We start from the raw sequence: 26,035 nt of genomic DNA, 5'->3' as shown, positions 1-26,035 counted from the left end.
AAATATTTAGCCTCTGGAGGTATATTTTTGGATAATTGTGATCATATAAAAAAAGAAGACTGGGATTAAATCCCTTATGTAACTTTTGTTATAGCTTCAGATACCACGAAGGCTATAATTACGGCAGTCGTTCTTGTTGACTGTGGAAAGGTCCCTGAGCAACATGCTTATTTATGTATTCAGCTAAATGAAATAATTACAGAGCTAACGTCAACTGACTATTCTTTTGTGCAGCCTTCTTCCATTGTTCTGTCATCTTTTGAAATAATGAAGACAGAAAATTACAGTTAAGAAATCTACTTTTTATCATTAGGATTCAAAATTAATTTTGGAATGTGAATATATCTATCTCTATCTGTGAATTTAACAGTCTTAACCAACCTTGTATCTCCACAACATTTTGCTAACAATATTGGTTCTCTTTTGAAGAATGTCCTTAGACAGTTTCTATTGAGAAGGTTTTCATTCAATTTGTATACACAAATATGCGCAGTCCAGGATGGATGTTGGGAAGAGGAATTTGTTTTTAAGTATATAATAAAAGTTAAAGCTCGTTTGATAAGTAGATTTTTATAAATCCTACTCATTTACTGAATATCAGTATAATAGAGGTAGGAAAATATAGAACCGCAACCCTAGAAATTATTAAGAAAAATCAAACCCCATATTTCTCAAGTTTGGCTCTGAAAATTGTTTGGAACATTTCACAGTTTTTACTTCTATGTCTGTATGTCAGCATCTCATTTTAAAACAGACTAATTGTAGGATCCACTTAATTTCATTACGCAGGCAGGCCACAATGAAAAATTCCTTGAATTTAACCTCAACTCCTGCAGAACTAACGTACTCTGAGAGCACCAGAGAAATACCCTCAAGAGAGAAATAATTTTGTATTTAGATCTGCATTTAGATTATGTTCAATAACTAATGAAAGGGGTCATTTACTGAAGAAACAAAGATATTGATTAGTTACTTATTTAATCTATACCCTTCGTTCTGTGTAGAGAAGATGTTTGTGGTTCTGGGGGATGGGGGAGTTTGTCATCATCTTATGAAAGATACGTTAATACATTTGTATAGGGACTAAATTTAAATAATTTAGACTAATATAGTGCCCAGAGAAGCTGTGGATGCCCCATCCCTGGAAGTGTTCAAGGCCAGGCTGGATGAGGCTTTGAGCAACCTGGTCTAGTGGAGGATGCCCTGCCCATGGCAGAGGGGTTGAAACTTCATTCTATGATTCTATGATTCTAAATTAAGGCTGCATGGCAAACTAAGTCTTGTATCATTCTTACCTTCTGAAAATTTTATTTTGCAACCTTACTTTCCTCTTAATGTAGCATGTATGAGGATTTTCCTGCATGCACATATGTCCATATAAACATTTATAGGCACAAAATAAGGTTGATCGTGTTGTCTTAAAAAAACATGGTCATTGATATTTTATTTTTGCACATCTGTTATTTAAATTGTAAACCAGATATAATAGATCATTGCTCTAAACTATTATGATTATATAGTATCATGTTGTCAAGCTTGTGCATAGAAAGTATGAAACTAAATTAGACAGCTCATTATAATTGTTACTTCTGCATTCCACCGAAGTTTCATTTTCAGGTTTTCTGTTCCTCTTTAAGGAAGTAATTAATTTCCTTCAAAGAAGGTGGTTTGACAAAAATAACATGAAACAAAACTTAAAACAATAGGTGTTTTTACATATAGCAAATTACTTTCTTCATTTTGACTATTAAAGGGGATAAAAAATTAATGATCCAATTACTAGTTTACAGTGGCTTTTATTGCAGTATCAAGGTGATGAAAAACTCTCTCCCACTGATTTTTTTTCTGCCACTCCACCTTACTGAAGCAGCAGAGGCACTGCATATTCTTAGAGCTTTTACGGTGTGTGTGCTGCCAGGCTTGGATGATACTTTGGATTTACTGTTGTGATTAAGCTCTTGTTTCTTAAATCACATCATTTTAACAGTGAAGTGAGCCTATGTTTTGTCTGCTGCAGTTTAGAAATCAGTTTTGAGAAGGTAACAAGCTGAATTAGTTAAAAATCGTGATCAAAAAGGCTCTTATTAGCATTCCACATGTGAAATGTTAGATCAGTTTTAAAGAAAAAAATCTGTTATGATTTGTATTGAAATTATGTATTTCCTTGTTACAAATACTTTAATCTTAAACTGGTGACGTATACCACAGTAGCTGTATTTCCCTCTTGATTGTTAGGTAAAATTTTAAAACTTGTCTATGGCTTTCTGCGTAATGCAAACAGAATCACGGACAAGAAAAGAAGTCATCGTAACTCTTGAGTGGTGGTTTGCTATTGAAAGTACCTAGTTCTTCAATGTGTAATACAGAAGATTTTGTTGTTAAGATTGTTATTCTTTCTATTCTAAAATGTGTGTGTCCTCATCAGTGATCAAGATATTCAGACTGCATTTAGAGTCCTTTTCTGTACCCTCTGAGCACTTGTAATAAGTTATTGGAAATACAGTGCTCAAAAATGTGGACTGGACTTTTTTTGCATTGCGCTTTCCCTTCACCTGTCCTTATAGGAAAACAGTTATGTCCAAGAGTAGAAGTGGAGGAAACTTTTTCCTCCCAAATGGAACTTAATAATCGAAGAGAAAAAGGCAATAGTGAACTGGAACTTAGATATTGGTTTGATTATTTTATAAGACTGTTTCTCTTCAAAGTTTTAAATATTTCTATTTTAAAATAATTTCTTCTTATTTTTATTTTATTTTTAAAAATTTCGTCATTCTGGTAGATACACAGATACATTATTTGGTCATTGATTGTTGCATACTGAAAATCACAAGATGATTTATTAACATCAGTTATTGATGTAACAAGATGTCTGTGATCCTGACTGGAAGTAGTGGGGAGAAAGGAAAAAGATGTGATCAATGAAACAATTGGCTGTTCCTCAGTCATAACATATAGGTGGCTGTTGGGCTGCTGATGGAAATTGATTCTAGATAATGATGTGTCTATGGTAGGCAGCATCTCTTTGTTAGTAGTGTCTCCTTTGATTAGGGTTATCTCTATGTGACTTTGGGGATGAAAATACAGAAATCTATCATGAATTAATATATTTATGTTTCTTTAAAACTGAACTACAGTTTTCCTTTCCTTCACTATTTCAGCTTTACTTATGGTTGATGATTGTTCTTGTGATGAAATTAATAGAGCTCTGTCATGAGTAAAACTGACATACTGGGTTTATGTTCTTGTTTGTGGATTTGACATCACGTCTCGTAAAGAATTCATTCCCTTGCTGTCTTGCATAGTCTCCTGTTGTGTTCACTTTGTAAATTTGAGACTTACTTAGTAATTAAGATATACTGATTCAAAATGGCTTAGGGTTATTTTCTGTAATAATTAGTGTTAACATCAAAGCACTAAAGCCTGAAAGTAAAATAACGCACAGTATAATGGGTTAGTTTTTCTGTATTTTTTTCTGTTGCTATTAAGAATTAGAAGGGTCTATGAATATGTATACTTGTTGATAAAATAAATATATATTTTTATTATTTGCATTGGCTTCAGCTGTTCTAGTAGCCTTAAATATATTATTTGAAGAAAATATTGTTATAGAGTCCCTGGTGGCACATGCCCGTTTCTAAAAGAAGTTAAAAGTAACCTGGTTAAACAATTTCTCTCAAAGGTAGAGAGCTCATATGTCTGTCCAAAAAGAAGTAGGTTCACATTTATTATTCAGTACATGTACAGCAAAGCCTATGCCCCTGAGACTTTGAGATGCTAGGCAGCCCTTGCTGGAGCTACTCAGTCATTTTGCTGAAGTTGCATCAGGATGTAAAAAAGAGTGTGTATCTGTAGAAAGTTTAATATAAAGTAAATCAGCACAAAGTGAAATGCATAAGTAAATATGTCTGCTAATGCTAAATAGAGTTTTCCTGAAGCTACTTATTTCTTTAGTTTAAGTAAGCCTCCTTCAGTCAGTGTAAATAAAATGGTAATGAAAATTATGACAGAAATAGGTATCATGATCACACAATACCCAAACCTGTTAGTTAAACATTGCAGCTGTTTCTCACAAATTTTCATAGTGCTCCAATTATGAACTGGGTTTTTTTCCAGGTTGTTGTAATGTTCATTTCCAACTGGCTTGGCAGATCTTACTGTTGCCCTGCAGCTGGCAGCAAGACTGTTGAATTCGCCTGGACTATTTTCAAAGTCTGAGGAAGGAATTTGTTGTGTGTGTGCGGACCAGGTTCCAGTTTTTCAGCAGCTCCAACATATCACAGAACCATTGGACCTTCTCTGCTTCTATGACAGAACTGTGCTTCCTTAGCCATTGTTTTCCAAGGTGACTCATTTTTCTGAGCCAGCAAGATGGAAAACATAGGGGGTTTTCTCACCTTCCAGACACCAGTTAATTCCTATGTGCATTATATCTGAGAGCTTGTTAACTTTCAGTACACTAATTTGTGAAGAGAGGTAGGCTTGTTCAGGACACTTAACTAGGCTGTCTACTTTTACTTGACGGAAATATCGTAATGTTACAGAGGACTGAACTGCTGAAATAAGGGACAATTCAGGTATTCTTTAATGATATTAATAGGTTTTACTCTCCCCTGTGTTATTGATAGTGCTTGTTTCCTCTTTAAACGGTTCCCTCGTTCAGATACAGGCAAGTCGGTAATGTTGATATTGATTCCAAGCCTCAGACAGTGAGGAACTTGTGGTGAAGCAAGTTGGAACCCTCGGGTAGGGCAGTGCATGCATGGTAATGACAGGTAAGCAAGGAAGATGTGTGGTCAGCCCATGAATGTATGTATGGTCTTCGTGGATGGGAATAGGGAAGAAAAAGGAAAAAGGCATATCCTGTAAGAACAGACTGAAAATTTAAAGTATTTAGAATAATATTTAAAAATTAGTAAATTTCTTTTGATTACTTTCTACTTGGCATGATCCAGAAATACTGTCTTTTCTAAGCTTTCCAAAGCATATTTTTCTTTGAATTGTACTGAAGGAGTTCCCTTTTCCAGGCATAGGTTCAAAACACAGGGAATAGAAGAGAAAGAAGAAACAGGAAAGTGAAAAAGTCTAGAAGTAGGGTCAGAAGTATAATTTGAAGTAAACATCTTCCTAAAACAAAGTCTTAAAACAATCACACAAGAGAGAAATCCCTAGGATACTATGCTTCTTTAGTTCCAGTTTTCCCTGATCTTATTAAAAATAGAGAAGCAGGGAACATATGATAAAGGTATAGAAATCTAAGAAATTTAAGTATTACTGTTAGTCAAATGGCAGTGGTGAACTGAGCCCCAGTATAAAGCATCTGGCTGTTTCCCATGACTTCTTAACAGTCCATTTTCTTGGTGGCCCAGAGAGTGAGTTTCTTGACTGGATCACATGATACAGGCCAGGGTGTGATGTACAGAGTGACAATCCAGGTGTTGTAAGTGTATGGGGTCATCTAGTGTGTGCCACTGTGCTGTGACTGAAAGCATCTCTTCCAGTGAGAATCTGATGAGTGTGGACTTCCATTACAAAATTCTGGTATTTAGTTTTCTTTTTTTTTTTTTTTTTTAGCTCCAGCCCACTGGCTTTAATATGCAATAACTCTCTAAAGGAAGTAGAAGAGTTATCATACGAATGCGTTTGCCAAACAGATATGTTTGGGGTTTTTTTTATTATTTATTCCAAGAAAGAACACTTTATCAAAATATATTTGACTAATATACTAAGCCTAATTTTGTTTTAGAAAACGTAATTTAGGAGAAAGTATTTCCCATAATTTAAATCCTTCCAGCAAAACATGCTTAAGTAAGTACTTCCAGTAAATATTCTCCTATCAACAATGATATTAAGTCTCAGCTTCAGAGAGACAGAAGAGCCATGCTGAAACCCTTTCACCCTTTACAGCAGATAATTCTTTCCATTAAGAGTAATGTTTTTTCTGTGGAGGAGTGTTAGCAGTAGTTGAAAACAAGGCTACATATTGTTTGAGGGTAAACCAGGGTCTTCATTTTTAATAACATGTTTTCAGAAACAGTATTACTTAAAAAAAAAAAAAAGACAAGAGATTTAAAAAATTCTTTTACTGACCCATGTAGAACAGAGAAGGTTCTTTGGTGGCGGTATCTCTAGTCAATGCCCCAGTATTGTCATGTTCTCCATGTCACCATTCTTGCCACATGAGGATGCATTGTTCTGCTTCCCTCTCCCTGAATTCTCTCACCTGCCCTTCAGTTTGGAGCACTCTGCTGTTCAGGATCTTCCATCTGTGTAGCTTTTCTTTTATGTTTTTCTTTCTTGGCCATGAGAAGTGTTAATGAGTGTGCACCATTAACAAGGGCAGTTATGCAGGGCCACACAAAATCACTCTCAGACCCTTTATCACATGTAGTGGTCCTATAAATCTGCAGGTGTATATATCAGAGCTGGGTCTCCATCTGACTAAATGTAGATGTCCAGAAACTAGACATCTAGACCCAAGCTAATCATCTTGAGTTCTTTTACAGTCATTGAAGAAAAACAGACACTTCTTGAGTACAATTCATGTCAGCCTTAAAGTGGACATATGAAATAAGTCAGATGAATTGAGCCAGAAAAAATGGGTTTAGATATAGAAATCTAAAAGTACCTGAGACAGTTCTTGGTGTCTCTACTTTTCAGGTGAGGGACACTTTCCTACTTATTACAGCATCTTTTAGCATTCTGAGCTCCAAATCAGAAGTCTTTGCTAAACTGTGCACAGTGATTTTCTTCTTAGTGCATGGCTGTCAAGTTCCTGTGCAGAAGTGTGATTGAGCTACTTAAGCTTTGGCTTTGCTTAAGAACAGCAGCATTGAATCTCAAAAGTGGGTCAAGACCTGCTTTCTAGACCTGGAAAAGGATCTCCCAGGTCTTTTGAATTTGTTTATCTCGTTGCCCCAAGACATCCCAGCCCATAGTAGGGGGGCCTTGGGGCCTCTTGAGGCCTTTGAGTACAGCTCTTAGCATATGTGCCACTGATTTGCATTGTCTGCAGTATTACTTAACATCAGGGCTAAGTGCAAACATCAGTGTGGTCCATGGTTTCCTTATCACTAATGAAGACTGATACATTTTTCTCCTGATTACTGCATTTCTCTGTATTTTGCATATTAAAAGTCAAGACTGTGCTTCATATCCTTTACATAAAGAAGAGCTATTCTTTTTTTTTCTTTTTTTTTTTTTTTTTTTTGTAGGACCATATCCTTCAGACATTTTCCTGGGCTGTTCCATGTTGAAAGCTGAAAAATCCAGAGAAATAATTATTTCCAAACAAGAAATGTTGAAATGCATAGTAGCACATTACAAAACCTGCTGTAAGACTTGCAAGAAGAAACTTCCTTTTGCCATCAGTGCTCAAACTGCATTAGTGACTCTGACGAAAAATATTTCTGTGCTTTATGTGTGCCAGGCAACTTTGCATTTGCTCCTGCATCAAATGCTAGTATGTCCCTGAAGTGTTCAGAGCTTACAAAGCAATTGTTTAAGCACTCATATAATCACTTCCAGACAACTCTGGATGTGTAGATGCTTTTTGGAGTCGGTCATGGTGTAGCACTCTAGATGGGTAGTATTGCAAATATGGAAAGAAACCTTCTTAAATGGGACTTCTTTAACAACTGTAGACCACTTTCCACTCCTTACCTGAGTTGTACTCAGGTAAGGGGCAGAAGAAAATATTTTTCTCTGCCTACTTGGTTTTGGCTAAAGCAAATGAGCAGAACATGCTAAACATCAGTAAGCTTACAAAGAATCATAATCATACAATCATAGAATATCAGGTTGGAAGGGACCTCAGGGATCATCTAGCCCTATCTTTCTTGGCAAAAGCATGGTCTAGACAACATGGCCCAGCACCCTGTGTAGCTGAATCTTAAGTGTCCAATGCTGGGGAATCCACCACTTCCATGGTGAGATTATTCCAATGGCTGATTGTTCTCATTGTGGAAAATTTTCCTCTTGTGTCCAGTCGGAATCTCCACAGGAGTTAATTGTACCCATTACTCCTTGTCTTTTCCATGTGACTCCTTGTAAAATGGGAGTCTACATCTTCTTTGCAGCCAGCCTTTAAATACTAGAACATGGTGATAAGGTCTGCCTTAAGCCTCCTTTTCTCAAGGCTCAACAAACCCAGTCCACTCAGCCTGTCCTCGCGTGGCAGGCTTCCCAGTGCTTTGAGAATCTTTGAGACCCTTCTCTGGACCTGCTTCAGGCTGTCCATGTATTTTTTGGTATAGTGGGGACCAAAACTGAACACTGTATTCCAGATGTGGCCTGACAAGCACTGAGTAGAGTGGGATAATGACTTCATCCCTGCTGGTGATGCCCTTGTTGATACAACCCAGCATCCTGTTGGCTTTCTTTGCTGCAGCAGCACACTTTTCACTCGTATTGATCTTGTTGAGCTTAACATCATTTATACAGAAAGGCTAGGTCACTGATGTGATTTTTATCCCAACCTGGTTTGTCCGCTTGAGCTTTCTGTATACACAGAGTGCACTGATATTAATAAATGCAGAACTCACGTATGTCCCTTCTCATATCCAGCTGCACTCCTGAATTCACAAGGCATCTGAATGCTGATATAATGACATTAGCTAAGATTGTATCTTGCTCAGTAATACATTAGTTCCTTTTTCCATGGAAGATGGCTTTGATATTATAGTTTATATCATTTATCAATGAGGTGACATTTTTTCTTGAGTCATTTCTGCTGCACACCCTGAATGCACAAATTCTCAATAATAAGGCAACTGTAAGTGTGGAAGAGAAATATCTAAGAGACTAATAAGTGTGTTCTCTAGTAGTCAGAATTAAAACTACAGTTTCTTTGTTAAGGAAAGACTACGGCTTAACAGTTTTTCTTGCAGGGAAATAACAAACCATGTGTCTTACATGTGTTACTTTTGATTTTACAAGATTTCACAAATAATTTAGTCAAAATTTTAATATTTATAGAACTTTCAATAATATCACATATTATTTTATGCATCAGTGTATGTAGATTACTATTTTGGATAGCTCTGTTAAAAAAAAAGAAATATCTAGAATTTCTTCTCCAGCTGAAAGTGTTTCAAATATAGGTGTACATGTAACACGCTGTTAGAACTGAACACTGCTCAACATCTGCTCATATAAACAGCTACAGGATGCATATGTATGTACAGCACATCTGTACTGTGAAATGCAGTTACTGTAAAACTAGTTTAATTTCTGTCTTTGTGTATATGCCTGTATGTACCTACTGTGGACATGCAACTAGCAAGTGACAGTTGGAGCAGTTTTTGGTGACTAGCTATAGGCACATATGCAGTGGGAGTGTGTATTTGGTCAGTATATCTCAGGGACCTCAACTTTTCAATAAATTATTTTTCTATTTTTCAGAAGTTGCTTTCTATGTAGGCACAGAAGTGAAAGTTCAGTTTTGTAGGAATCTTTGCTCTTGACAAGCCCATACAAAACTGTATAATTTTTTGGGGAAAAGCCATGAATAGGACAGCTGGCAAAGCTATGATGGGTTTCATAAAGTACAGGTAAAGAGCTATGTTCACTGTGGATCAGCAAAGACATGATAGTTGTACTCCTGGATTCCTTTCAGGTGGCTTCTTTTAGATTATAAGAGAGAGTTGAGATTGTTGCTGAGAATTTTAAAACCTCAAAAAAAGCCAGTAATTTGCACTGGTGGATTCTTAATGCCTAATGGTAGATATCTACACTTAAATTTAGTAATTTCATAGAATCATACAATGGTTTGGGTTTAAAGCCATTACCCCTTGTCCTATCATTTCATGCCCTTGTAAAAATTTCAATGAAAATACACAATTTCTCAGAAACAGTCAGGAATTAGAATCAGTAAGAATGATCAGTTGTAACTGTTCTGCTTATAAGGCCCATTTTATTTCAGTGCTTTGGTCCTAGAATTAAGTACCTAATTATAGGGAACCAAATTACAACTTTTTTAGTCAGATTTTGCGTTTGGGTACAGCAGTTACATTGATGACACAGAAAGTAACTGCTGGGAAAACCAGTATGGGCTCATGTGCCTATAGTTCATGCAATTAAAACTGAGAAATCATCATTACTGTAATTAAGTGGGTTTTTCTCACCTTAGATCCATTTTAAAAATATATTTTAAAACCAAGGTTTGTAAAACAGGCAATATGTAGACTGTAACTTCTGTGGTTTTCTGGACCACAGAATGTCCAAATGTGTTTTTAAGTGTGTGTTGGTTTTAGTTGGTCTAAAGTTAATTTTACTCACAGTAGCTAGTATGAAGCTATGTTTTGTCTGTGCTGAGAATACTGACCGCATACTCATGTTTTAGTTGTTGCCAAGCAATGTTTATATCAAGTCAAGGACTTTTTCAGTTTCTGATATCTCCCCTGTGTTCCCAGCTTCTTCCCTACAAGAAGCTGGAAGGGGATATAATCAGGACAGTTGACCCAAACTGACCAAAGGGACATTTCATACCATAAAATGTCATGCTTAGTATATAAGTTGGGGGTAGGTCAGGGCTGTTTTTTGCTTTAGGGCTTGGTCTGGCTCCAATGTTGTGGATCATGGTCTCTCTGTCTCTGCCTCTCGCTGCTTGGGGACTCGCTGGGCCTCGGTTGGTGGGTGATGAGCAGTTGTAAAATTTGTTTTCTTTTCAATTATTTTCACTACATATTATTAGTAGTACTATTGGGAATAGTAGTGCTGTTAGTATTGTTAGTATTATTGGTATCATTATTTTATTTCATTCACTTTCAATTATTAAATTTTTCTTATGTCAACACACAAGTTTCCTTGTCTTTCCTCTGCTTCTTCTCCCCATCCCACTGGGGGAGGGGGGAGGTGATGAGCAGCTGTGTGGTACTTGGTTTCTGACTGGGATTAAACCACGACAATGCAGGAAATGCTAGATCTTCATGAGCTCATTGATGGTTTCACTCAGTTCCTCTGAAATCTCCTCTTTGGAGACAGAGGTAATACAGCACTGGAAATTCCATGCCAGAAGTACCTTTTGCAAAATATTATTAGCTTTCAGAAGAATATTTCTTTTTGTTTTAGCAGGATAGCCAAACTTTTATCTGTAATGTAGTTAAGATGTTAACTGTCATGAGAAAGCAGTTTTGGTGAGAATTTCCATTTTAAAGTGTTATCTTCTTTTCAAGGTCAAGAAACACAGTTAATACATTTACAGCAGGCTCATTTATTAGTTAGAAAATATGAATTAATTAAAGTTTAAAAATAATTTCATGAGGTCCCTTACCACAGTTTTTATGAAATGAAAGGGTATTTAATACTCCACGATGTTTCTGCAAAATATAAGGGGCTAAATTCAAAGTGACTTTTTGTAAATAAAAACTTCGTATGTGTACATTTCTTTCTTTAAAATGAAAATGTGGCTTAATTTTTATTTTTCCTTTTCGTATATCATATGCAATTCTACATATTAGGACAAAACAAGTGGAAAAAAAGATCACATTTCTCATTGTACAGAATATACCTCTGAGAAGTCTGACTTTTCTAAAACATGTATTAGCTTTTTTTAGCTTAGTTTTATGGGGCTATATCTTGAAATCATCTCTGTAAAGATTTCTAGACAAGTGGTAAGACTGTGGTTAGACCCATTAGTTGACCTAATACACCAATGTATTGAGCTAGTTTCAGAGGAATAGGTTGAGCATGTCAAAGCAGGATCTGGAGTAATGGAAACAGAAAGATGCTTGTGATCTGTACTAAAAAGAAAACTACTTTGGTTTAGTGTCCTTTTGGTAATGAAATTCAATAGAAGAATCAACATTTTTCCTACATATAATCGTATGAAAATATTATTTAGCATGTAGTAACAAAATATTTTTCATGTCATATGTGGTAACAATGCTGAAAAAAAAAAAGGGGGAGAGAAATGTAACAATGTAAAATGTGTGGGCATAACTTACAATTTAAAGTACCTACATAAAAGAGAATGACTCATGTATTTTAATTAAACATTCTCCAGTTCTATGGACAGCAACATTAATTTAATTAATTAAAATACATGAGTCATTCTCCAGTTCTATGGACAGCAGCATTAATTTAGACTTTGATTTTAAAACTGTTTTCTAAACCTTTCTTCTTCTGATGTGTTTGGCATACAGGTTAAATTCTGATTCTATAAAATATGTATAATTTTGTCGAAACCCTACACACTTATTCCCAGTTTTGACGTACCTGTATTTTCTAGAATTCTTCCTGATATTTAACCAGTAGACATTTCCCTGGGAATTTCAAATAAAGTTAATATGCTTTTTATTCTAAAAATGTGTTTTTATATTTGTTTTTCTTATCTATAATATTTAACAGTTCATTTAAGCTTCCTTAAAACATCATCTATTATAGAGTTGAATATAGAATACCATTGTTTAAAGTATTTTATTGAAGTGATTAGAATAAATACTCATTAGAAAAAAAACAAATACATTCCTTAAGACAAAACTTAGTTTAGTTTATGATGAAAACTCATCCCATATTCAAATGCTTTCCTTTCTGAAAGTTCTGTTATGCATACAATACAGTTTTCCTGTTAATTTAATTTGCTGTAAGTAATTTGATAGGAACAGATAAAAACTCTTAAGACATATTTTGCAAGGTACATAACTATGCACACGTAGACCTTCCTCATTGTATTTCATATTCCATGTACTTTCTTGTTTGAGCCCTAGCTTTTTCTTGGAAGTACTTTGCAAGTCCTGCTAGCAGAGGTTATCAATCAGATAGGATAATCAGAAGTCTTTACAGTTTTACGGAATCTTTGTCTGTCCTTTCTTTCACATTTGCTTTACTGCACTATCCTCTCTGTCTGATTCTCACAGGAGACATGGATTACAACTGGTTGGACCATACGTCTTGGCATAGCAGTGAGGCATCCCCAATGTCTTTGGTGAGACATGTGGAGCCTTACCATTTAGTTGCCTTTAGCATTTCATGTTTCCTTTGTTTTATTTACACCTTTGCATGTTTTCTTTTTTGTATCTTTTTTTTTTTTTTTTTATCCCACACCTATAGGGGACAGTCAAAGGGGAAAAAGAAAAACTAGTGAGCAGGCAGTTTTGTCGGATTCTAACACCTTATCCGAGAGGCAAAAGAAAATGGTGTGCTTTGGTGGCCACTCTTTGGAAGAGGACTTGGAATGGTCTGAGCCTCAGATAAAAGACTCTGGGGTTGATACGTGTAGTAGCACAACTCTAAACGAGGAACATAGCCATAGCGAGAAGGTACTGAGATTATGGAGCCTGCATTTTAACCTGCTCATTTGGTCTTCGTTTGCTCTCTGTCACTCATTAAAATAGTGCATAAAATAAAAGATAAGGTGTTTCTAGAGACAATGTAGCATTTCTTAAGGTGCAGAAAAGAAAAACAAATCAAAAGTCTCTGCATGCTTGCAGCTTTTACTGTTTGGCAGCCTAAGAAAAAAAAACTGAGAGGCATAAAGGAATGTTGTTCTTACGGTTGCATAATAGCGTATCATGGTATTACCTTCAAGTACAAAGTAATTAACAATAAGGATTCTACTGATTGGCTTATTTGATTTACTCTGTTCAAACTCCTGGGGCTGAAATTAAATTAATAGTTTAAACCCCAGGTGAAAAAGGGAGAAAATTGGGTCTCTCTGCACAGAAAAGTTGTTTTTCTTTTTTCCCTTTCACTATCATGGTTGTTCTTTTGTTTTGTTGCCATGCCATTTTTGTGCAGAATTGTGCAGAATTAAAGGCTTTGCCATCTGCTTTGGGGTTTTTTTTTTTCCTTTCTGTTTGATGGAGATTATGCTAAATCTTTTTAGAGTTGTTAGTTGTAACAGAGCAGATTTGTCTGTGCCTGATAATTTTGCATGAAATAGAGCATGAAATAATATTTATCTGTGGAAAAGTGCTATGATTACACAAAATAAATGTTAAAAATTTATTAATTATGCCAATATAAAACTGTGCCAATATATAGTAATGGAATAATAACTTTTACTATATATATGTTTCGTGTGTGAACTATTTAAGAAAAACATTTAAATGTTTTTAATCTCAATGTGTACAGTAAAAGGTGTAGTAATGGCTATACCTTTTACTGTATTCTATAATTTTTAATGTACTACTACTGAGAGAAAGTAAAACCCTGAAAAATATTTTCAGTCTTAAACTGACATGTTTGGAATAGCACAAATAAAAGAAATGTCTTACATTAAATTCCTGTTTTGATTTAAACTTCTCTTTCACTATTACTCTTACATTAGATGTCTACAGTTGATTTTGTCAGTACTTAGGTGGGAATGTCATTGTATGTAGGTAACTATGTATAGTTGTCTATGTCTAATCATCAAGATGAAAATATCATTCTAGATATTTACAAATTGGATTTATTAAAATAAATAATGTTGTTAAATATTAGAAACACAATGTGAGACTACATGTCCCAGTACATTTTTTCCAACAGTTTTCTATCATTCTATTACATTAAATATTTGTGTAATCATAATACTTTCATGGCACTTCAAAAATATTTTAGGAAATGAAAAGTATTACTGAATTATTTTTCTTCAAAATCCTATTCACTGTATTTTCCATTAACACCATATGATAGCACCCAGTAACTTGGCAACCATCCAAAGATGGAGATCGTCTCATTGGTCGGATCTTGTTAAATAAACGACTAAAAGATGGAAGTGTGCCTAGAGACTCAGGAGCAATGCTTGGATTGAAGGTTGGTAATGAATACCTTTTGGAACTCACAACTCTCTTACTTACACTAGATACCTTTACAGTGAAAGTATTCTCATATTATATAGTGTGTGTATACAGATATCAATGTCTTATCATTCTCAGAATTACAATATAGAGACATTTTATGTTCAGTTACCAGGAGCAATTTTACACGATCTCTGACAGGCTCAAAACTTTTTCAGAAAGACTTAGACATGTTTAGGCAAATTTTCTGCGAACGTCTGCTCTACAAGGTACTAATTGCATCCTTGCTGGGCAAGCCAAACCCTGTCCACTTTCTTTAGTATGAAGCATTGCAACATGGTATAAATTCTGTTCCCCCAAAAAGAGGAAAAAAGTGAAAAATAATATATCACTTTTGAAGATCTAGGGGACATTTAGAAGTTAATGGCATTTCAATCCAGAACAGTGTCTGCCAATGGAAGAGCCTGTTTCTGGATTCGCACACACACACACACACACACACACGATTGTTTGATTTGCTACATTTTAAAGACAAATACAGAAAATTATTTAGTATTTATTGTATATTATCACAAAGTAATATGTTTGCATCTTTTTCATGATGCAGTACTCTGAATACATTATGAAGCTATTTCTATCTCATTTCTTGGTCTAATTTTCGTGTGCTATTATTATTTGCATCAATACTATACAAGAATGTGAATGAATAACACAGAGTAAAAAAAAATCCAAGCATATATATATTTCGAATCAGCATCCTTGTTGTGAGAAATTGTTAAGAAGTTTGATTAATTCTCCATTCCTCATTTAGCATGACACTGACTTCGCTTTGAGTACATTGATCAAGCTGAAGTCATATGCTGTAAATAGGGATTAAGTCAGTGTAGTTACTTAAAAATCATTGTATTTTGAAATCAGTAGAGAAGCCAGTTGGCCATCACTTTTGGTATGTGTGTTATTGTCTTAATGTCAGAAAATGCAAGAGAAAAGGTTAATAGTGTCACTATGAAGTTTTTGCTTAAACATCTATTTTCAAAATTCTAAAATCTTCTGTTATAAAGAGGAACTCTTCACTGAGATTCATGAATAGTTAGGATTCAAGGGTAACTATTTTTTAATCTCAATAGACATCCAAAAATAGTGATTTTCAGCAGTTATACCTGGCCTGAATTTTCAAATATTTACATTATTGAAAGTAAAGTAAGCTGGATTTAGTATTGTAAATTTTAAATCCCAATATGCAGACTTTTAAGAAGCCTTAAGAATTTGAAAATGATGCAATTATAACCTATTCTAATACTTGAATTTCCTTATTCTAAGATGATTAATAAGGTCAAACCTGTTCAAGTTTTCTGTAGAGAAATCTTCAGTATGACAAGTGTTTTCACCTGATTTGCCCAGCCAAAGTGGATTTGATGAATTGATAGAGACCTTTGATGCTTAGTGTGAACATCATGTGTTCTGTTAATTAATGTATCTGTTTTCAGATAAAAACTATTGAAGTAAACAGTCTAAAGACCAATATCTACTTGTTTTTTGGGGGGTGGGAGTGGGGGTTGTGTGTTAATTTATAATACAGTGAAATACTATACATATCTTTTGCTAAAGTTCAAAAGCTTTAGCATTCTGTATTTACACTGTATTTAAGTTACATAAATAAGAAGAATAGGTATAAACAAACCCTGTGATAGCCAAAATACTGTGGTGGCTTTTTTAAGTGTATTTCTCTTACTTGGACTACCTGAAAACCAAGGAAATACTTGAATTTTTCTTTCTGTCTCCAGAGCATTTAAGTAAATTAAAGGAATTTTCATTCTATGAAAATACTTCCTCTTTGAAACAGGTAGTAGGAGGAAAGATGACTGAATCAGGTCGACTCTGCGCATTTATCACCAAAGTTAAAAAAGGAAGTTTAGCTGATACAGTGGGGCATCTTAGACCAGGTATGTATCAACTATAGTTCTATACTGCTGACTTGCTTTTCTAAAGGTGATAACAAACAAGCCAGTTTAATTAGGTGTGAAATTATGTTAAGTAGTTGTGATGAACTACTGCAGAATATAACCTGACCTGCAGTTACTAGATTATTGATGTTACTGCTTTTGTGAAATATATACATTTTCATGTTGCCCAAACCCTTATTTTAGCATTTTAATTCACATTTTTATACTCAAATAATATTCCAGTGATGTCCTGCTCAGTAGGTTTGTGGTGTACATTTTGAGTAAACCAAACTATTACAAATGTGCCAACAGAACCAGCTCAGCTAAGAAAAATTTCTAGCACAGGATGCACACCATGGATTGCTAGATTGGAGAATGTGCAAGAAATATTAACGATTGACATAAGAACTATCTGAACCTTAAATACTAAACTTGTAGAGGTAAATGGGTCTTCAGAATAGCAAGTTGATGAGATATGCTCTTTTAAAGATCCTCATTTTCTAAGCAGCACATTGGGGTTTCTTTTAAACCACAGCTGCCAGACTAAGAGTCATATCTCATTCAGTACATGTCCTACTGATGATATTGTTTCACTGAACTTTACGTATTTGAAGCTGAACACCAGAAAACCTTTAATACTCAGAATTTTCCTTCAGATTTTTCCTTTATGAAGGACTTGAAACTTGTTCTACAACAGAAGTTTCATAATTCAGTAAACTGACAGAAGAATGGCTTAAATTGTCATTTTAAGTACAGTTCCCAGAAGACTTCCTAAGCAGTCTTATTACTAAAATACAGGTGATGAAGTATTAGAATGGAATGGAAGGCTACTACAAGGAGCCACCTTTGAAGAGGTCTATAACATCATTTTAGAATCCAAACCTGAGCCACAAGTGGAACTTGTCGTTTCAAGACCAATAGGGTAAGTAAATTCATACATTTTTAATTAAATATAATAAAAACAGTGCTAAATTTCACTTTTAAGGCATAAACATTGTAAACAGTAAAATTTCTTTCAAAGTTCTGTAAACCAAAAGGATAGCTAGAATGATAGATCGTGCCATTACGCAGAAAGAGTTGGAGTGAAATCCTGTATTCTCTGAGGGAGTCCCAGGCATTATCTGCTAATATGGTCAAAACCATGTTCCCTTCTGTGGTTGTTTAGTTGGTGATCCAGTCTATATTGGCTCTGAAACTATGGTTATACACTTTTTATTGTTACAATCATTGATTAATAACTTGACTCTTGATTTTTATTTCTCCATTCCTATTTGTATTGAATATATATGAAATTATATATTCCTGTTTGGTCTATCAACTGATGATGAACTCTATTTACCAAGAGTCTGCGGTGTAGAATTTTGCCCAAAATACAGTATGCTAATGACATAATCAATATGCTTTGGAAAGTCTTCAATCCACTTTCTCATAATCTTAATATATGAAATCTATTTAATTATTGCTTGTTACCTAATACAGAACATATCTGAATGCATAGATAGCAGTAGTGCTTGTCTAAACCATGTGGCACGTCTTTGGTGCTTCACATTGCTCAGTTTTCTTAACTTTCAAAACTATCTCTTTATATCTAAACTCAATTTTTTCTTGCATAGCAATAGGGCATTTCCAGTTGCTTTGTTATATTAGACTGTAAATACTTCCCCCTCTTTATCTGTTTTTTTTTCTTCCAAGTTCCTACAGCCTACAATAACATCCATCCCTTTTTGATTTCTCCATTGGAAGTTTCATAAAACTGATCACACCAGGGCTATGAAGAGGGGTATGCTTATCACTGAATTTGAAGATGTTTACAGCTGTTAAGAGTCTGTCCCTGTCACCTCCCTTTCTCCCCTCTATTATTTTATTATGAAGTGTATGCTGCAACTGGACAGGGTGTTAGGTAATCTCATCTAGGCTCCCTTTTTCATGTGTGATTAGATTAGATGGTTTTTTAAGATCCCTTACAATCTGGGTTGTACTATGGTTCTATAATTATAACTAATTATAATTAATAAATATATTTATCCCTTTATGTTGTATAAGATGTGCACATTTATCTTACCTTCATACGAGAAGGCATAGGTAACACAGCAACTAAAAATGATCTAGAACCATATAATCTGAGGATGGAATTTCAGTGAGGATTATTTGTTATGGGTTCAGCTATAATAAGATCACAGTGTGTTTTATACATCAGAAACTTAATGTCTAGGAACTTAATTTGCTTTGATGTTTTTAAACTATTTGATAATAACAAAAACTTCTTTACATTGTCAGTAAGATGAGAGGTTATCTCCTACATACGTGTTGAACTGCAACTCTATCAGGGTAAAGGCTGTACCATCTGCCTTATCCGTAAAAAACTTTGCATAACTTGGAAGCTGTAGGTATAATTGTAATCCTAGTGGACAGACTACATTGCTGGAAGAATATTGTCTTGGAAAAAGAGGTTTCAAATTAGTTTCATATAGGCGTAAGGTCTTTAATAGTTTCTCTGACAGAAGTTCATAGCAAAAATTTTGAAGAACTGCTCATATCTTGAAAACATTCACTTTTCCCCCCCTTTTTTCCTCTTTCTGCATTCTCTTCATTGTGAAACCTCCTGTATTCTTTACCGTTCTTTTATATTTACTATCTGTTGTTTATCTTCCTTATCAGGTCTGTTACATTACCATGTGCTCCACTTGCTCTCAGTAGAGCAGCTAATCTATAATTCCTTACAGAAACTCATGTGAGCTTTCAAGATGCCTTCTTCAGCATTAACTCCTTACCCCACATAGTCTGAAAACTGAGCCAGACTGGGGCTAAAATCGTTCTTGATTCTTGTAGTAGATGTAAAAAGCGGTTTTTAGCCTCCAAAACTCCAGTTACTAATCTAACTAGGTTTATAACTGAAGTCTCAGTGATGAATACTTTCTGCAAGTTGGTAGGGTTTCAGGTTCTGGTTAGATGTATGTAACTCTTCGGATTTTTTTATTAACAGTATAATTTCAGAAATGGTTTTCCTGAGATTTAAGCTGATGAACTGGAAATACCACATTATTTTCTAAGCTTAAGAGATTTCTGGTCATAGTCAAACAAACTATAGAAATTAATATCTTATGTATGCCCAAGGAAACATAACATGACAGGTCTGTGTTCTGCCTCAGGGACTAAAGTTTCAATGTATTTAAAATCATTAAAAGTTCAGATATACCAGATGTCTGACATGGTAATTATTTTGATTAGAATAATGGATGACTGCTTGAAGGATTTAAATTTTGCATTGAGCTATATCCTATTACTTACAAAGGGAGTCACTTCATGGTCTCATGGCAATGCACTAACTCATGCCAGAATTTTTCAGACAGTTACTAGTTATTAACTTAGCAGAGAAGGAGAACCTGTTGTCATATCCTGATATTCTGAATAAGAACTAAATTGTAGTAAACATGATTGTTAGTTCTTCTTCATTTTATTATGGGCTAACTGCTATGAAAACTGAAAGTGGCAAGCTAAGTTGATAAAGGAAGATAAAATGGAAAGCTCCCTTAAAAAAAATTATAACATTTTGACATGTAATTTATCCTGTTCTCTGTCTTAGAATAAAAATTGACGGCCGCGTTGCAATTGTATGTGAGCTGGCTGTCTGATATATTAAAGAACTTATATATTTTCTGCTTTCTAAATCTAAAATATAATTATTTTAAAATGCATGTTATTTTCATAGTTACTACTGTTTCAAATTTGGAAGGAATAATGCATTGTGTTTTATTAACTATTCTATACAATCTACTTGCAATGGAACATATCTTAAAATGCAAATGAATGCCTAAAAATACTTCTTTTTCTTGTACATCTCAGTAGAAGTTCCTTGTAAGAAATACCAATGATACTATTGTGAAACACTAGGATCTCTATGTCTTAGGAACATAAATGATAGTGTTCAAAGCTTCCAATTTCATTGTTTTAGTTCTCTATAAAAAGCTCATATTAAATCTGTTCACAATGATAACACATTTTTAAAGTTTTCTTCTCAAACTCATGACAGAATACTTTAAAATTACAGGTTTGGTTCAGGAGTGTATTTCTGAGTAAAGTAATAGACGAGTATTGGGCTCCTTTATAAATTCTACAGACATCAAATACGCAAACTTAAATATTTACTTCTTGAATAGTCTTTGTAAGTTTCTAGCAAGTTTTTGCTAGTAACACAGAGATTATTTTTTTTTTTTTGTTTACACTGGGCAGTTACACCAATTGCATACCTTCTGATTAATTTGAATTATTAGGTACTGTACATCAATTCACTTGGAAAGATTCCTCAATCTGCTTAGTAAGTCTGAGCCTGAAAAATGTTTGGAAACAATATACCAAAAAGGAACTGGATAAGTTTTACTTATATAAAAGACAGGCTCTTTTAAAATTGTATGAGACAGCAGGTATCATTGACAGCATTTTGAACTTTGCCTTCCATCTCATATACCTTTGTAGTGGGTTGTTCTTGGCTGGGTGCCAAATGCCTGTCCAGTTGCTCTCTCTTTCCTACTCCTCAGCAGGACAGGGAGAAAATAATATGGAAAAGATGGGTCAAAATAAGGATGGGGAGATCACTTAGATATTTTCATCATGGGCAAAACATATTTGACTTGGGGAAGATTAATTTATTTGGAATTAATAACAGAATATGTTAGTGAGAAACAAAACCAAAACTAAAACCACCTTCCCCTCAAGTCCCTTCTCCCCAGGCTCAACTTCACTCCTTTGTTCCTGGTGCTTCTACCTCCCCTCCAGTTAAACACTGCAGCAGGATGGGGAATGAGGGTTGTAGTCACTCTTACCCCTTCCTCTGACCTTCTCATAGTTTTTCCTCACTCTTTCTCACAGCTGCTGCACAGCTGGTTTTTCCCCTTCTTGAATGTGTTATCACAGAGGCCCCATACCTTGGCTGATGGGCCCAGCTGTGCCTTGTGGTGAGTCCACTGGAGCTGGTGGGCACCCGCCAGCCTCTCCTCACGGAGGTCACCCCTGCAGCACCCGCTGCCAGTGCGTGGGCACAGACACCCAATGCAACCTTGAGGAAAACAACTGCACTGAAACACACATCACAGTTCTAAATACTGCTCTTGCTGTGACTCAGAGCTGAAGCTCTTCATCTTGCTTGGTTTTGCTCAAATACCTCCGAAAGGATGTATTAACATATTGATAGTTTGTATTAGCATACAGTAATGTTTGCCCCTCATAGGAAGACTATGTTCCTTTGGGGGGTGGGTGGGTGTAATGAGGCACTTAGTCATTATGACTGAGTGCTTTAAAATTACATAGCTGTACACACAATTTAATACAGGTGATGCAATATCTCATGTATATGCAAGTATGCAATTTTGCCAAATAAATTTACTCATTTAGTTACGGAAAAGGTAAGATCATCCAAATCTGGGGATTCAAGGACAGTAAAGGGTGTATTGGGATAGCAATTTTTGGCAGTCTGAAATGTTTGGGTGAGGGTCCAATGAATTTAAATAGTGTATAATGTCATGATAAAGTCTGCTACTCACAATTTTAGTCTACCATTAACTCTGAGATTGCTACCTTTTTTTCTTTACTGAATGATTTTCTTTGTGGCTGTGCAGCCCCTGTCCTGCATTCACCAAACCACTTGCTCTGTAGGCTTTAATTTGCCACTGAAATTATTTATACTGCATAAAAGATAAATCTTGCTCATAGCTGAAGACAGTCAATAGATCATACACCTTTCCAGAGGCATTCCACGGTGGCTTGAGAAGTGTTGTAGGGTAACTGAAATTGAATATGCTTGTTAGATAAAGGATCAGCCTGTCTTACTTTTCCTGATTTCAGGGACATTCCCAGAATACCTGACAGCACACATGCGCAGCTGGAGTCCAGTAAGTTTCAATTGTGGGGTAGGAAAATCTTCTCTCTCTTTTATGTAAGCACAAATAGATTGAAAAACGTCATCTACAGTCAGTATAGCTCTCGTCTCTTTGTCCGTATTTGTCTCTGTATGTCATCTTAATGTATTATCTATCTACTTTTATTTATTACTAAACTATAAAAATTCTATATATTTTGATTTAGGCTTCTTGATGTTTTGTTACAAGCTTAGGCTATTTTTGATTTAAAAGAAAAGCATAGTTCCAACTAATATACAAAAATATTAATAGTAACTTTAATTTCCTGTTTTGTTATTTTGCATTTAAATTGAACCTTATAAATTAAAAATGAGGATGAAATGTTCTGTATTTATAACCTAAGAGTTAGCTATTTTGAAGCCACTGTACTTCTACTTTATTAGAACCATTCAGTACTCTTTAAATTGGTGAAACCAGTATTTCATATGGGGAAAAATAACTTGTTCTTTGGCTTAGATCTGATAAGATGGGTTTCAGCCTGGAGTTATTTTTTATCATTGTTTTAGAAATCTTCAATAGTAGAAGCCGTGAATAAATGCAGTGGCATAAACTTGATTATAATTATATGAAAAACTCCTCCAATAACATTTCAGTGATCAGCCAAGCCTTAAAATAAAATCTATTTTATGTTTTGTGAACTGCCTTCCATTTTTATAAAAATTCTTTACTTTTACTATATGTTTCATGTGTCTAAACTTCTTCTCTGACAGTTTTCAGACCTTGTAGCTTTGAAATAAAATGCACAAAAAACATTACATGCAGCCTGATGTTTTTGTAAAAGTCTAATTAAGAATTAGTCTGATTGTACATTATAGAAAATCCACTTCAGAAGACTACATTCCTTTAAACATGGTAAAGTAGTCATAGGAAATATCTTTTTTATTTAGGAATTTTGGACCTTCTACTTACTGATATTATATTCAGATAATTCTGACTATAATTCTGTTTTTCATTCTGTATGCTTCAGATGACATTTTGCAGCTATAATAAACTTGGAAACCTTTTGATTGCATTTGAGCACCAAATGATTGAGTATCATTATTTGGAAACTTTAAATAGATAATAAGGTGATATTTATCACAACTTAAATGTATGTTTGGTTATATTTGCACAATTTTTCTTTAAAGAGCAATGTGAAAATGCATAAGTGCTACTATTTATAGAATGTTTTTATTTACAATTACAGGTTCTAGTTCATTTGAATCTCAAAAAATGGACCGACCTTCTATTTCAGTGACTTCTCCTATGAGTCCTGGCATGTTAAGGGATGTTCCACAGTTCTTGTCTGGACAACTTTCAGTATGTAAATATTTCATTAATATTAATGTTGTGCTTTTTGCAGCCTATACAACTCACTGCAGAGTGCAAGCTACCTCTAACATAAACTTCTTGTTAAACTAGCTGCATTTTTTGGTTAATGCTATATATCTCAGTTTAAGCATGAACATAATTTCATAAGGGCATTCCTTTTCATTGGCTTTTGAAAGGTTTATATGTATTGAATTAGTTACATATATACGTATATTTATCTAGTAAGGTAGAATGGTAGAGTAAAATTTTCAGAAAGGCCTAATCTTGGCCTCCAGTTATGTTTGTGTTGTTGAGTGCGTACACTTTTTAAATTTTAACACTTACATGGGCAATCGGTAGATTCTATTACATGTGTGTTTAGACATTAATACTGCTTATTTCTCATGCACTAGCTTTCATATATATCTTTCCCCAGATATCCCTTTGATTGTTGACTAATGTATTCTGTGTACCAGTGTGGTTCATTTTTGTTCTTCACTCTCACTGAGAACAAATTTCATTACATGAATGTTTTCTTTAAAAGGGTAATATTTTGTACTAAAATGAAGAACTTGGGTTTTGTACACCTTTCTGTGTCATTTACAAATCCAAAGTGTGATTTTTCAAAAGTGCTCAGTTGTGGCCTGGTACATGTTGAAAAGGAGAGGAAAATGGAATAGAAAAAGTGCAATACTGGTGTTAAACAAATCTGAAATTTTCAGATTTGTATTTCTTCCAAGTTGTTTATGTTAAGATAATGAGTGTGCCACAAAAAAATGTCTGTCTGTCGAAGCAGACTGTTCATAGGTCTCACAGAAATGATTTATGGTATTGATATAGGAGTGGAAGAAACGTTTTTCTGTCTGTTTGGCAGCCATGTTGGCTCCATTTTGCAGTGCATGAGGCATTATTTGTTTTGCTCATCAGACTAGTCATCTACAATATATAATTTCTAATTTTCTGTAACTGTTGCACCTAACTACTTTGAAAGACTCAATCCTTTGGATAAATGGAAAACTAGAAATCTTGACTGGAGAGTGCAGTATGCTTTGCACAAAATACAGTGACAAGGGAACATGAACATGGATTGTCAAAATAGAAGTTTCTAAAAGCCAATTTAGCTCTAAAAGACAACAAAAATGGTTGGTAGTGGAAGAAGAAATCTCTTTTGGCTAAATCTCATAAAAGATTAGGCTGTCAAAAGTTGTTGGTTTCTAGTTCCCAGCATGAAATTGAAGATCCAGAGTTAGCTGTTCAGACATCCATTGCACAGACACTGCAGAATGATGGTCCAAGTAGGAACCACACAGAACTGACTTCCTCACTTTCTCAGTTTCAGAAACAAATTCTTCACTAATTTACAATTGGTATCTATTGGTAAAGTCCGTAGGTCTGTAGGTTTTGTGGTTTGATAAGATATTGCAGTTTGAGGTGCATAAGAATAGTAGCAGGAGATTTGGATGATGATTCTAATTTACTGAGAATAAGAGAAGTCACAAGGTTTTATATCTCAGAATGACATATAATTTCAGTGTTTCACTCAAGAAGGCATCATTCCTAATTTTAATTCTTTTTTTTGCTTGTTTGAAGATAAATGTCTTTGTTAATACGTTTATAGCATATCTTTCCATCTACGGAAACCAAATAATGTCAGGAGATATTTAAAGATCTTTCCTATGTTTGTTCTCTTTGTATTTCATTATGTACTGTTTGCATTTATACACAATACTCCATACTATGCAATATTCTTATTTCCTTCAGAGAGCAGATAGTACCTGAGAATGCACAGCGCCAGCTGACTGACATGGAAGTCAGAAATGCTCAGTAACTCTCAGTTAAAGTCCCACTGTCTCAATGTAGACACATAGCTAGTAGACAGTTTGACAATTTTGGCCCTTCTCTTACCTCACCAGCTAAAGAAAAACTGGAAATAGCTGTAATTCATGTCAGCCGTGTAACAGCACAACCCAGCTCCTGCTGCTGTTGGCTGTAGGCTTTGGGAGGCTAGTACTAAACCTTTTGCTTCATGAGGAAGGGTGGCTGTCTGAAAATAGTGTGGATAGACAGCAGTGTCATGCCTAACCAGGCATATTGAAATGTGTAGTCTAAAATATATTTTTAGAAAAAGATTACTTTAAGATAATTGAAGTATTCTACAGGGACACTCCCCCCC

At 34.8% G+C, this 26,035-nt stretch overlaps 1 protein-coding gene across 1 annotated transcript in view; it reads left to right on the top strand.

Moving 5' to 3' along the window:
* RIMS2 (regulating synaptic membrane exocytosis 2) overlaps positions 1-25,326 on the top strand; it is a gene marked incomplete at its 5' end in the record, with an annotated part of 60,500 nt that extends 35,174 nt beyond the window's left edge. Inside the window, 7 exons of the mRNA XM_010160126.1 lie at positions 13,048-13,256; positions 14,614-14,733; positions 16,561-16,660; positions 17,459-17,582; positions 22,499-22,545; positions 23,759-23,871; positions 25,261-25,326. Of these exons, the coding sequence (XP_010158428.1) occupies positions 13,048-13,256; positions 14,614-14,733; positions 16,561-16,660; positions 17,459-17,582; positions 22,499-22,545; positions 23,759-23,871; positions 25,261-25,326 (779 nt within the window). The remainder of the gene's footprint in view (positions 1-13,047; positions 13,257-14,613; positions 14,734-16,560; positions 16,661-17,458; positions 17,583-22,498; positions 22,546-23,758; positions 23,872-25,260) is intronic.
* Positions 25,327-26,035: the final 709 nt, after the last annotated feature.

This window comes from Eurypyga helias, unplaced genomic scaffold, assembly GCF_000690775.1.
Source record: "Eurypyga helias isolate BGI_N326 unplaced genomic scaffold, ASM69077v1 scaffold1831, whole genome shotgun sequence".
In the NCBI taxonomy this organism is placed as follows: Eukaryota; Metazoa; Chordata; class Aves; order Eurypygiformes; family Eurypygidae; genus Eurypyga; species Eurypyga helias.
Note: the sequence above shows the minus strand (reverse complement) of the source record. Positions and strands in the feature narration are given on the sequence as shown.